At 35.0% G+C, this 15,119-nt stretch overlaps 1 protein-coding gene across 1 annotated transcript in view; it reads right to left on the bottom strand.

Annotated features, from left to right (window-relative positions):
* The window catches only part of TRDN (triadin), a 303,903-nt gene that overhangs the window by 130,174 nt on the left and 158,610 nt on the right, over positions 1-15,119 (bottom strand). The window contains exons 13-14 of the mRNA XM_060114534.1: positions 9,839-9,892; positions 3,587-3,616 (exon numbers count right to left, since the gene is read on the bottom strand). Of these exons, the coding sequence (XP_059970517.1) occupies positions 3,587-3,616; positions 9,839-9,892 (84 nt within the window). The remainder of the gene's footprint in view (positions 1-3,586; positions 3,617-9,838; positions 9,893-15,119) is intronic.

Here is a 15,119-nt window from a genome sequence, read left to right as displayed (position 1 = left end):
CAATACCAAAAAAATGATGAGATGAAGGACTTTGTTTTACACTTTTGTGAATCTTCTTAATGTCTGGCAAAGATAGTTGGATTCGCATATCTCCTTAAGCATTCATTCTGTTGCAATATCATACATTATGTAGCTTCTGGAAAACTCTAGTGCACACTCATAAGAGAATGAGAGTGAGAAGGAAATGATAAATCCATATTTTTATAAATATATTTTTGATCTTGCAGAACCACTGAAAAGGTCTCAGGTACTTCCAGTAGTTCTTGACCACATCTTGAGAACCTCTGATTTTCAAGATCATTTCCCTGGTTCACGCAAGAAGTTAGTAAGACCAACATGAGGTCACAAATGAGGATGTGAGGTCTCAACTGAAGGAATGGAGGCTGTGAGTGAAGATTAGCTTTTCTAATTACTTTAGGATGGATTAGACAAGAGAATTTAGTCAAATTAAAAATTCCAGAGGACTAAATTTTAGTGGCAAAGGAAAAACAGGAGTCAAAGTTTACACTACAATTTGAGTCCTGGTGTCTGCAAAGAGAATGGGATGACTCTATAAGAAGAAATAAAGGAATAAGCATATGTTTATAAAGAAAAATATAACTTGATTAGGACTTTGACTTTGGGAACCTGATGGACAGTAGGAACGTGTGTTAATAAATCACAAGGAAAGTGTCTGCTGAGGGAGAAAGAGTGGCAACTTCAGTAGAAAAAGTCTTGTCACAAAAGGACCTCAGCTGAACATTTATTCAGAAACGTTACTCTACTTAGGCTAAGATATGCTTGCTCTGACACTGAAACTGCTAACAACAGTAAACTTGATGGGCAAAGCTCAATGGAGCCAAGGGTCTCTCTTGCTAAGTTTTATGAAAGAGCTTTGATGAGACATGCTGTAATAAGATCTTAATATGAACAGCAAATCTTCAGAGTTCACTAACGCAAGAAGCTCTTTGTGGCCTGATGCCTGCTTATCATAAAGGAGTTCATATGCACTTTTATTTCTGTGTTTTAAAATTCACTACAAGGGCCTCCCTGGTGGCACAGTGGTTGAGAGTCTGCCTGCCGATGCAGGGGATACGGGTTCGTGCCCCGATCTGGGAGGATCCCATGTGCCGCGGAGCGGCTGGGCCCGTGAGCCATGGCCTCTGGGCCTGCGCGTCCGGAGCCTGTGCTCCGCAACGGGAGAGGCCACAGCAGTGAGAGGCCCGCATACCGCAAAAAGAAAAAAAAAATAAAAATAAATAAAAATAAAAAAAAATAAAATTCACCACAAAAACTTCTCAAGAGCATTCTAATTAAATCCCTGAAACCCCCCTTATTCTCTTTTTCTTCAGGAAAGTTGTCAACCTTTAGTATCTTTGACTATATCCAAAAAGGTTGAACGTGAATAAACTTTGTGTAAAATAAAATACTGAAAATCCAAATTGTATGCCACCTGATGATTTGTATTAAACTTGCCTCATTTGAGGAAAAATGTGCTTCCTGCCTCTATGGAAAAGATTTCTATAATCTTTACTGAGATCATTGAAAATAAGAAACAAGAGCCAAGAAGCTTAAGTCCATATATCTCCTCTGCTTAACAGAAGATACAGAGAGGGAAATAGCAACTCATGAAATGTAAAATCAAGCCACTGCCTAGAATGGCTGGCCATTAAGCCTATTCTCCTACTATACATTGAGAGAAATGAAAATTACGCTGAATAGTTTTTATCTTAAATATCACCATCTTACCAATTTAAAAAGTTTTCCAAACAAGAGATGAGAGATAATCTATGAAACCCTTTGGAAATGACAATTTAATAATAATGATGATGATAGTGATGGTAATATTAAGAAATAGTCAGGAGTATATGTTTTATATATTTCACAGCTGGTGATGCACACTGGATTACTTGAGTCTCCAAGGGCAAAGCTCTGCTTGGGCTCCCCAGGCTCTTCCAAAAATTGTCCATCGCATATGGACAATTTTTCAGAAAAGTGAAAAAAGCCACATAATTCAGGAAAAACAGAACCAAGCATAGCAATGAGGGGGAAAATACATATAAAGCTTATAGCTGTGAATTGTAATTTGACTGTTTCATATACCCAAAAGTCTTCTAATACTTTGGTTTGAATGCCAACGAATGGAAAAATAACTGTTCATATTACTCCTTTACCTAAATCAAATGGTAAATTGTTCTTTATTCAGAAGAAGGAAGGATGGAGGGAAGATAAACATCTTTGAGCACTTACTATCTGTCAAAAGCTGTGTCAGGAACTTACTATCTCTTTTTTCTTGTAAGGTCTCTGTATACACACCACAATGTTGATCATATAAATGATATAATTCCCAAAATGCACTGAAATATTTGCTATGTGTATATGGGGAATTAATACTGATTTCTATGCCTTTATAATAAACACAGTGATATGTATTAGTTGACTTTTATGATACTATGTTTTGTTCTCCTAGGTAAGTAATAACCAACTAAAATATTTTCTCCTTCTCAGATCTATTGACTCTTAGATTCTTGTTTAACAGAAGCAGAATGTGACTCCCAAGCTATCAGGACTATGTAAAATTCTGATGATATTAAATATAAAATATAACACTTGTTTTCTTATTTTTTCTCAGATCATATGAACACTAATGTAGAATATAATTGTCATTTTCAAAGTCATAAGTGATTGCTTATATCTACATGCCATTTTTACTGAGAAAATAAACTAGATTCATAAACAGTAATGATAGCTAGAGACCCTATCTAAGAGTAGTCAGGCTGTTCATTAGAAACATCTCTAAATAGACATATTAGAAATATCTTTCTCAAGATCTTCAAGACATCACTTTGAAACATAATCATCAAAAGAGATAGCAGTCCCATATCCCAGTATCTGTGGAAGGGTAGGAGCCTAATTTCATAGGAAATTAAAAAACCCAGATGGCCTCATCACATTGACCAGCTCCCACCCCAAACCCACCAACATCCTCCAGTGCTTTTCTACGAGCTCACACCAGAACTTTAAAACTCTCATTTTTGTTTCAGCAGAGTTGAGTTCAATTTCTCCTATTGTAAACAGACTTGACTCCTATCGCAATAGTCTTGAATAAAGTCTCTCTTGCCTGTATAAGTCCATCAGGTGCAGTCTCTTTTTGACAGCAGGGAATAAATGACTCCATATCAAGACATCATGACAAAGGGAGGTGGAGTGCAAGTGATGGACTATGACTTATTTTCAACATAATCGAACAAAAAAACATCAGTTGCTTGTCAGTGTCAGAGATATAAGTAGTCAATATAAGAAAATTGGTCTGTATTTTATGTATTTTTGAAATTTGATAAAATTGCTAATGAAATAGGAGGCCCAGGATTTTGAGAGGCTGTGTTTTACCTCCTGTATATTGAGAAAGATTAGATTAAAATTACTTTTTAAAAAAGTAGTTCACCCTTTAGTGTGAAGTGATGTTCTAGGAAAAACACGTTCACACGAAATGTATGCACATAATGGATCCAAAGCAAACACAGACAAGTTGGCAGTCAAAATTCAACTCTGATTATTGGTAAATTGTTCACACAAAAAGCATAGTGGAACTTTGCATAAAACATACCTTCCTTCTTTTCATCTTTTTTAGTTGCTGCTGAAATAAGGGAAAGAAAATAGTGTTAAAACATATTAAATAGCCATTCCTCAGAAAACTGAGACTATGAGGATGTAGTGCATATATTCATAAACTTAGTGGTTATCAATGCACAAGTTAATTCATCCAAATCTGAAATAAGAGAATAAATTGAAAATATTATTTCATATAAAGTTTTTCTTTTAATTCAGATATAAACATAAAACCAAAAAAGGAGAATAAAAATATATTGTTACACAGACAAGAAGTTAAAATAATAAGTATGTGTTTAGCATAATTACATTTTAGGTTTGAAATTGTTATATATGACCAAACAACAATCCCTTCTAAAATAAAAGGAATAGATCTATGCAAAAAATAGAGTCCATAAATTATCTGTGCCTAGTTACCGAAGAATTATATACCAGTTTATTTTACATAGTTACAATAACAGTGTATAAAATGTATCACTTCAGAAAGTTAATGAAAATCCCACCCTCCTTTTAGCAAATGTATATCATCATTTACATAGAGAAAAGGCATGGCACACCTTAATTACCTTTGAATTCTGACTTCCTCTGTGGTGGAATTCATCTAACCCTCATGATCAAGATCATGAGTCTAAACTAGGATCCAAGTTGTAGTTTATGTGTGTTACTGGAAGGGAGCATTTTGGGGAGGCTCAGTCATCTTGGAATTGTTCCAAGCAAACCTATGATGTCTTAAGCCACATTAACTGAATCAGAGGTCATGTACATCCCTTAAGGTAATTCCTCCTGTGTGGATTAGAATTTGGGGGACCACTTTCAACCAACATCCAGGACTACATTGGATCTATATTCTGTTCTACAATTGCCAAAACACTTTCATGTACATCCTCTCTTTGGTCTTCATAGCAACTTTTTAAAAAAGGCAGCCCAGAGCAAGAAACTAAGCCTTAGAGACATCAAATGATTTACAGATGTTCACATAGTGAGCAAGAAGCAGAATTGGGTATAAAAATCAGGAACAAAAGACTGAAAAGGAATATATTTAAATTTATTATTTTAATGTATTACCAGTCTTTTAAAATCTGTTTTCTAAATGTTATTAATATACCATTACTTTCAGAGTAAAAAAGTAAATTTACAAGCAAATTAATTCTACTTTCTCACATTTGTTTCTTTTTAATGGAGTTTTAATTAATAGCATACAAAATGTAGAGAGGATTTATATCTATAATGTTTTTAAGTTAAGAAATTTGCCTATTCCAATGATATAGTGAGGAGAGTAATAAAGATAACTAAAATGAATTAAAGGATATGGACACTGTCGGACAGATTTCAAAGCCACCAGGCATTATTTCAGCAAACCCTTTGAGTTTGACTCAATAGACGTATTTGTAGTTAGTTCTTTGCTTTACAAATAAGAATTTCCTTCAAGAAGCATCATAATTTTCAAAATCACCCATCATGTATACATTTGATTCTGGAATTCACTTGAAATTTTGCATTTCACCTGGAGCTTATAGAATAAGGACAAGAATTGAAATGGTGCTGTCCTTTCAGATGTTGCAAAAGAGGATTTTACTCTGTTTTTCTATGGGAGATTATCTCCACGATATCTCCCATAATTTAAGTCATAACCTCTCTCAAGTTGGGTCAAAGGGTGAAGGTAGAGGGCTCTTTCAATAAAAACAAAATAAAATGACACAAAATCACAAATTAAAAATTGCTGTGGTCCTTTCCAGGGTCCTGGAAGAGTCTCTGGCAAGGGAGTGGCCCTGGTCTCTAACTTCATCAGTTGAGCAATAAACCCGAGGGGCAACCAAGGCCAGAAAGAAGACTAAGAACATGAACACACTTTGAAGAACCATCATCTCTTATGAATTCCACAGAGAAGAAAAGCTCTAAAACAAATTTCTCAAAGAAGTGGCAAAATCTTTTGCAGCTGCTTTGAATTTTTTTGACTCCTAAATAATATAAGAAGAACGATGTGCACATGTGCACATGGTTGTGCAGGTATGTGGGTATTACACACTTTCCTCTTCCCCATTCTAACATTCTTAAATAATTTCAGCCCTTAACTTTACAGTAAGAGAGAAAAGAGCTGAACTAAGGAGTTTGACTTATTCCTTCATAACTGACACTGGCTTTGCTTCTTGCCCTGTATCCCTTGAAGGTTGATGGGTTTTACTCACTGTCATCTGGAAAGCCATGTGATCTGTCAAGCTGGATTCTGGCCCAGAAGTTAATCAAAACCAGGGTTTCAGGGTCCAACTGTTTCCAGAATGGTTTTGTAACTTTTGTTCATGTATCCCACTGCTGGCACTCAATTCAGCTCACCTGACTCTAATCTATTTAACTGGATTACAATGGCTGGATGACTGATTTACTGAGTGGGAGTGATTCTTAACTATTTAGCTCTTATTTTTCTCATTGTAATGAGACTGTAATGAACCCTGAAATCTCCACCAAGAAACTATCAGAACTAATAAATCAGTTTAGTAAAGTTGCAGGATACAGGATTAATATACAGAAATCTGTTGCTTTTCTATGCACTAATAATGAACTATCAGAAAGAGAAAGCAAGAAAACAATTCTGTTTAAAATTGCATCACAAAGAATAAAATACCTAGGCATAAGCTTAACCAAGCAGGTGAAAGATCTATACTCTGAAAACTATAAAACACTGATAAAGCAATATGAAAATGATACAAAGAAATGGAAAGATACCCCATGTTCTTGAACTGGAAAAATTAATATTGTAAAAATGTCCATACTACACAAAGCAATATACAGATTTGATGCAAACCCTATCAAAATACTGATGACATTTTTCATGGAACTAGAACAAATAATCCTAAAATTTATATGGAACCACAAAAGACCCCGAATTTCCAAAGCAATCTTGAGACTGCAATGGATAATATTTTAGTTATTTTGTTCTTTTTGTTCTCTAACAGATGGGATACTTTTAGTGTTTGCTTTGAGACCAAAAGGAAAAAAAAATACACCGAAATGCAATAACACAGATGCATATAGACCCATCTTTTTTTTAAATGAGAAATAAGTTTACTGTTTAAGCCACCCATGATATTCTGTTATAGCAGCCCAAACTAAGATAACATGTGAATCTACAATTATCTCAGTAGTTGAAAGGAAATAAAGATACCATTTTCCTGGCTCAGTGTACGGTCCTCCTTTCCAAATGTACACCCATCCACCCACAGGACTCCACAGGCACATCCCTAGATTTATGCACAGAGTAAGATCCAATACCCTGGTACATCATGAGAGATAAGTGGCAGCACCACACCAGAGTATCAACTGCAGTATCTTGAGATGGGAATTTAGGAAATACTTGATGTAGATCCATCTTTTAAAGCGAGTTCCATTATGGTTCCTGTCCTCACTCGGGCATTTCATTCTCAACAGGTGTCTTCCTAGCTGTTACAACTAACTGATTAAAAAATGATTCCTTATTTCTCTCCTTCCTTTCGCCATTTTGGTCTATATTCCATTCCTGCACCACAACTTATTGTGTAATATCTATTAACCAGATTGATATCCCATCTAAGTTCTAACTGGCTACAGAAAAATCATTGCCTGGATAATATTCCGTCTGCTCAACATAAACCTGCCCGAAAGTGAATCCTCTTCTTTTCTCTTAAGCTCATTCCTTCCCCTGGGACTTATCACTATGACAATTATAATGATCCTATTCACCAACGCTTGAAAGCTCAGTACCATTTTATTTTTTCTTTGTTTCATCTGTATAGTTTATCAAATATTATGTCTTCAAAATGTTCACCTTATTTGCATTTCTCTGGAGTCATTTGCGCCATCCTAGTTGAGGTTATTGTCTCATGTCTTGATAGTGACAACAACCTTTCATAATTATCGCTTTTTATATCTACTTAAGTCGTCCGCTTACTAGCAATGCTGTTTTTTCTTCCAGTTTATTTTTTAGTCATGCTACAAACTCAAGTCACCCCTCATCCATGAGGAATCCCTCTTACTGAAAATCACTTTGTCTTAATTCTTTGACATTTATTATCTCTACCATTTAATTCAGCACTACAAGATATTCAATTTGTGTTGTTACTTTAATTCCTCATATCTCCAAATTGTAACCTCCTGTAGTGTAAAGACATTTATGTCATTGTCTTCTCAGTGTCTCCAAACTCTTTGTTAAAATAATTTTTTAAGTACTTCCAAAAAAGAATGTTATATGTTAATTATAATTAATATGTACATATATACATAATTTATATAAAACTAGGGTTTAAATAGTTCCTTTGTTATAAAAGTAAAAAAAATAAATAAATGAAGAGATATACTCTAACTTTTACTCCACTATAAACATCACTATCAATTTTGTCACTGTATCTATCAAAATTATCAGTCTCTGCTATAGTAATATTGCCATTGTGTTTAAGCTGTCTCCACATGGAGTACTTGCAAATATCAATTACTTCTATGCATAATTTAATTATGCAGCTGTGGTGTTATAAAACCTGTCTACAAAAGGTCTACTGAGTATGTGCACAACACAAGTGACATTTATCCCTGCTTGGTGTGTCCCTGCTTTGATGTGTCATTACAATTTAGTGAACATATATATATAGCCCCTAACTCTTGCCTTGTACACTGTTCTCAATCAGCACTTTCATCTAATCTCATAAAAGGATAGTTTTACAAGCCTTCAAAACTCTACCTGATTATTCACTCAACAATAAATGCTTTATTCTGAAAGCATTAAGTTCTGAGTCTGCCTAATCCAATGTACTTGGAATATAAAAGTGAAGAGCCCATGGCCCCAGGCTCAAATCTGAAGCAGATTTCCAAATATCTCTGCAATTCTCTCCCCTGAACTCCTCTAATAGGAGGCTGAAGTAACACGAAGTGCCTGCCTCGAGTCATAGTTCCACACCTACCATGACCTTCAGAAGCCTCAGTTAAAACAGACTGTGCCAGGCTATTGTGCTTTTTTATGAGAACATATATGCATTAACTGCAATAATTCTTGAACTAGGTAGTCATTCACTTAAGGAATCCGCTCTGAGCTGCGTTTTCATGAATAGAAAACGCAAAAATGATGATAATATTTGCCCTGCTTTTCTACTTCCCATAATATTAATGACATTCCTGATCAGAACTCTTCTAAAGAAGAATCAGTTTTGTTGATCAACCCAATGATCAAATGAAAACTAAAACCTTGTATCATAGTTCTTAACCATTCTAGCACATATACTTTATAAACAACATGATTGGGTCAAATGGCTAGTCAACCCATTTTACCAATATGTACTAGGATGATTCTGTATATTGCTGGGTCCAGGATTAAATGTAACAGAAAATTTTGGATCAGATGGAATCATGTCATGTGCTGAGAAGTCTGCTACAAGGGGCTTCTGCACAGAAACAAATGAACCACCACCTAAATGCATCTCCTTTATTGGTCAATGCTGTATAATATGGCAAAGGAGAAAAAATAAAGATTTTCTCCAGTAAATATTTTACTTTTTCTTTCCTGAGTGTTCTATAAAGTGAACAATGGAGTTAGAGTAGCTTTCTCAAAGGATGTGATTTCAGGTGATAGTTGAAAAATAACATTACAGGAAAATTATTTTAAAGAAGTACTTTTCCCAAACTGATGATTTAAAGAATCAATATATTTTCTAAAGTTCTCTTAAACAAAACCACTTTTGATGTCCCAAAGATATTAGTGAGTGAGAAAACAAACTTTCTCAGATGGCTCATAAAAGCTAGGATGATTACTTTGTAGTCATATCTGATTTTTGCAGTCTCAATATACAGATGAAGTAGTATTAATTTAACAACATTCTGACTGAATTTTCTAGTATGACACAAATTAAAATGCATAACTAAAAATATTGGAAACTTTATATATTTGTGTATCTCTATCTGTCCATCATATTATCTTCTATGTATCAATTAATCTATGGTTTATTTTTGGATGTACAAGTAAAAACTCAATGACAAAACTGGAGTCAAGATACGAATTCTTGGGTCATTCAGTGTCTCCTCTGCAAATGTGGCATTACTCTCAGTTGCACTTTCTCCAATTACTAAATAAATTCTTGAAATGTGCATCTTCATGCAACAACAAAATGTTTTCTATAATAACCCAGCAGATGGTGCTATTCTGCAATAAACAGCTTTGGCTATTGTCAAAAAAGAGCTACTGTAAGTTTTTTTTAAAAAAAGCAATAGAATTTTTAAGTGTTTTATTGCCTACCTTGTGCTGCAACTTTTATTGTCCCTTGTTTGGCTTCTGGGACTTTGCCAGGATCTTATGGAAAAAAAAAAAAGAGACATAACTAAAGTACCATGAAGTACTATTTCAGAAGGATATATAACAACAAAAAAAGGAAAAATTATAAAAACACAAACATAAAAACACTGCCTTTGGCACTCAGAATTTTTGTTAAGAAATGAACACAATTATTAGGAGAACCGAGAATCAGGCTTACCGAGACAGAAATAAAGTAACTGAACCAAATAAAATCATAAAATAAAGTTTCCCAAAACTATTTTGCTTCACTGTTAACTGACCATGGAATACTTTGCATTCATTTAGCACCTGAATTTGATTTTTTAAATTAATTAATGTATTTATTTTTGGTTGCATTGTGCCTTTGTTGCTGCGCGTGGGCTTTCTCTTGGGGCGACCTAAGGCTACTCTTCATTGCGATGTGTGGTCTTCTCATTGCGGTGGCTTCTCTTGTTACTGAGCATGGCTCTAGGTGTGCAGGCTTCAGTAGTTGTGGCAGGTGGGCTCAGTAGTTGTGGCTTGCAGGCTCTAGAGTGCAGGCTCAGGAGTTGTGGCGCATTGGCTTAGATGCTCTGCGGCATGTGGGATCTTCCTGGACCAGGGCTCAAACCCCTGTCCCCTGCATTGGCAGGCAGATTCTCAACCACTGCACCACCAAGGAAGCCCTTAGCACCTGAATTTGAAAATCTCAGAATTCTTCGTATATTATTTCTGTATGATTAGCCCTTTGAAATGCGTGGAGCATTAAGACATAAATAAAGTGGCTCACTGAAGGTCACTGAGTAACTAATAAGAGAACAAAGCCCAGAACAATCAAATTCCAGGATAAGCTTTTGACCTAAGATGTCATTCCCTACACTGCTGTGGTGCCCATCAACTATAACCATGGCCCTGGACAACAATATGTGTTGTGAGAGTATGAGCAAGTTTCATTTTGAATCTTTCTTCCCTCTTGTCTTAGGGGGGTTTTGTTGGTTTTTTTTTTTGTTTGTTTTTTTTCTTTGTTCAGAATGTTCTCTTAAAAGAAACGGGGTACCAAAAAAATCTAACTTATACCATAGACATTTAAATATATTATTTGATTAATTAGCATGAAAATAAAGGAGAAATAAAGATTTTAAAAGCAATGGATCATTTCACATTTCACTAAATAATTGTTCATGATTGCCTTTACTAAGTTTTCAATAATTGAATTATCATTTAACAACATGGGAAGGAAGATTTGGTCATTTGTTTTATGTATTAATCTTTATTTGCTCATTTATCACATATTTATTTAGGACCTATTATTTGTATGTACTAAGCTAGGTGTAAATGTAGTAGTTGATACACATATATATTATAATCTTTCATTTAATTATCATCAAATGTTGATTACAGGTTAATATTATAATCTTAGTTAGAATTATAAAATAACAAGATTACATCAGAATAACTTGGCCAAGAATCATAAGCAAAGAATCAATGTTTCATTGGCCAAACACCAGAGGTTTAATTTCTAATTCATGCTTTACCTCTTGTTGGTGAGATAATTATTCATTTGTATTATAATCATGATACAAAAATAGTAATTTTTCATTCTGTTTTTATATAAAAGAAATATTATTTATCCACATATATGGTTTACTTTATTCCTAAATTTATTTCTTAAGACAAAATATCTTTTGTCAAAATTAAATGGAGTCCATTCTACCTATGATTTTTTATTATTAATTTCTTTTATTCCTGGAGGAACATGCAACTATCATGTTAGTGCTACCTTTGTCACATCTAGAATAGTTGGTTTCAAATCATAATTAATCAAGATTTACATATAGATAGTGAATTCTAACTAATATATTCCTAAGTATTACTCTACCCTAATACTAGCATTTAGTGGGTACTTAATAAATAATTGGTGAATGAAAAGGTGGATGAAAGGATACAAGAATACATAGGAAAGATCATCAAAAGTACCCTAAACTGCCTAAGCGTTTTACTACTTAAAGATCTCAACATATCAGAGAACTGTAGAGTAGTTCTGATTTAAAAAAAAAAAAAAAAATTAAAAAATAGTTGTCAGTAAAGTACCTTAGCATTTTTATAGTCAAATTTCCCCCATCTTTTCTCTTTTATGTCTTCTTAGACCACTGTTTCTTTTTTTTTTTTTTTTTGCGGTACGCGGGCCTCTCACTGTTGTGGCCTCTCCCGTTGCGGAGCACAGGCTCCGGACGCGCAGGCTCAGCGGCCATGCCTCACGGGCCCAGCCGCTACATGGCATGTGGGATCTTCCCAGACCGGGGCACGAACCCGTGTCCCCTGCATCGGCAGGCGGACTCTCAACCACTGCGCCACCAGGGAAACCCTAGACCACTGATTCTAAACGAGTTCTCCATGCCTACGATTCTGTTGGACCACCCGGTATACCCTATTGTGAATTATGGAGAGCTTTTCTTAGAGCCTTATTAATAACTTCTCCCATTGATCATTCGGTTCCTCTGTCAGCCTCTAATCTATTGAGGGCACATGCAGAGGTGATCAGATTTGACATCTGCTAGTGTACAGTATTTCCATGTTCAAAACCAACGCTTTAAGAAGGAAGCAACTCTGAAACCATAAATGTACATTAAGAAGGCCAGACAAAAACTACACAAGGGGCTTCCCTGGTGGTGCAGTGGTTGAGAGTCCGCCTGCTGATGCAGGGGATGCGGGTTCGTGCCCCAGTCTGGGAAGATCCCATATGCCACGGAGCGGCTGGGCCTGTGGGTCATGGCTGTTGAGCCTGTGTGTCCGGAGCCTGTGCTCCACAACGGGAGAGGCCACAACAGTGAGAGGCCCGCGTACCACAAAAACAAAAACAAAAACAAAAACAAAAACCTACACAAGAGTGAAAACACATTAAATCTTTACAGTCAAGTTTTCAGTATACATAATTTCTCTCTCCTTTTGATTACTGCCAACTGCAAATGAAACTAACCTTTTACTAGAATAATTTTTCCTTTTTTCAATTTTTTATTAGATAATTTTTATAGTTACGTTTTTGAAATAATATAGTGATTTAAATAAGAACACAGGACAATAAGAAAATTCAACTGAAGTTTATAATAATTCTGAAATCCATAAATAATATTTTGGAGCTCAGAATCAGAGACAGGATGGACCTAGATTTAAGTGTCAGTATATATCTCCTGGGAATGTTTTAGCAGGAAATTATCAGAATAGTTAGTATTCTTAGATTCCTGAAACATGTTGTATTTATATAAACAAATTGTCATGAATCAGATTAGCCAAATGTTTTAGTGTCTTCTGATTCCTTAGGCATGAAACAGTCTGACTTAACAAACTGAAAAAATATTGTGAGTCTGCAAATACTTTGTTAAGAAATCGATTTTTGCATATAGGTTTAAATATTAGTTTAATATCATGAACTTTTCATCTACAGGACTCTGTTTATACTCTGACTTCTTTTAATATGAAGTGTGAATCCATTGAGTTTTCAAATGTAGGGTTCACATAACTTTAACAGCAAGTAGATTGCTGCACTGTGAGTCTAGTATTGGTCTTTGACTAACGGACAGCAGATGAACAATAATAGCATTGTAGAGAACCATACTTACATTTTAACTATGTTCTAAGCAATCTTCCAGTTCTTCCCAACCCCAAATCACTGAATTTAAAATATTTTCCAGAAACATTTCTTTAAAAGCCATCTCTTGCAAATTCTGCAATGGTACAAGGCATTTATTTTTTTATTTTTATTTTATTATTATTTTTTTTTGTGGTACGCAGGCCTCTCACTGTTGTGGCCTCTCCCGTTGTGCAGCACAGGCTCCGGACGCGCAGGATCAGCGGTCATGCCTCACGGGCCCAGCTGCTCCGCGGCATGTGGGATCTTCCCGGACCGGGGCATGAACACGTGTCCCCTGCATCGGCAGGTGGACTCTCAACCACTGCGCCACCAGAGAAGCCCCGGTACAAGGCATTTAGACTGTTCTTAGGTGAGAAAACTAAATATAGAAAAGCTGAATGACTTTTACACAAACCGGAAGAAAAACTAATATTTATTGATTCAGCAGTAAACTTTGAACCAGCAATATAAAAACCTCCTTGATCGTTCAAAAGTATACATCCTTTTTAAATAAGATACTAGAAACTAATGACAAATTATCCTGCAATCCAATGAGCTGCTAAATCAAGCTCTAAATTATTGTTTTCTAGCCTTGTAAAATCCAATATTATTTTTAGGTGTACATACTCCCCAAATAGAGAAAGGTTAACAATTAAGCTAAAACTTACTATATGGTTAAAAGCTCTTAAACTAACTAAGCCTCTTATGCCTGTAGCTCCAGGAAAGCATATTTCAGGGGCATTGCTAATTTCAGTATAATAACCCCACTGAGATGAAATTAATCATGAAGCAGCCTTCGGCCATCCTGTCTGACCAAGGGGACTGAAGCCTGAAAAGAGAGCCTATTTGCTGCCAGATATGAAAATTGCAAAAGGTGCACAGTGCAGAAATATGAATAATTTATCAAAATAATCTGTTATTGCTAGAGGTTAAGAATCTAAATAAGCTGGTAGCATTGCTTACAATAGGTAGCATAATTTAGCTAGACTATTTTTTTCCAGAAAATCTTCTGATCGAGGAATGTATTTTGTACATTGCATTTGCTTTAGAATCTAAATAGCCTTTAACTTAGTATCATAGCATTACAGAGTTTAATTCAGAAAAAAAAAAAAAGATTCTTCAAGGTTTGCTAAAATAGTCTCCCGATTTTTTTCTCAATCTTTAAGAGCACAGACTATGTTTTCCATTAAAACTATTCTAAATATTTCTTAATTTGAAAAAAATAATTTTGATGTTTTAATTAAATATAAGTCAAAATCTACCTACAGTTTCTACACATGGAATCACATTTTTCCTATATTATTTGAAGAGAAGTAAGCTTAGGGAGAAAAGAAACTGGAAAACATCAGTGAGAATATTTACAATTAGAGTAACGGGCATTTCCCCTCATGGCATCATCTAGCTCTCTGAATGTCTAAGAATGGCAGGTTTCTGAAACATTTAACAATTTAGAATTTAGAGTTGAAGATCAAAGTATAGATTTATTTAAACAATTAAAAGAAGGAAACTTTTTTTTAATAAAAAGAGAAGTATGAATGAGACACAGGTGATTTGGCCTTTCACTTTAAAAATATTTGGCATGTTAAAGGGAAGGCTGATTCCATTTAGATTAAGAAAAAGCCTTCTGCCATACAGCTA

The sequence above is a fragment of the Mesoplodon densirostris genome, chromosome 12 (genome assembly GCF_025265405.1).
Source record: "Mesoplodon densirostris isolate mMesDen1 chromosome 12, mMesDen1 primary haplotype, whole genome shotgun sequence".
NCBI lineage: Eukaryota > Metazoa > Chordata > Mammalia > Artiodactyla > Ziphiidae > Mesoplodon > Mesoplodon densirostris.
This window is presented reverse-complemented; position numbering and strand designations above follow the sequence as displayed.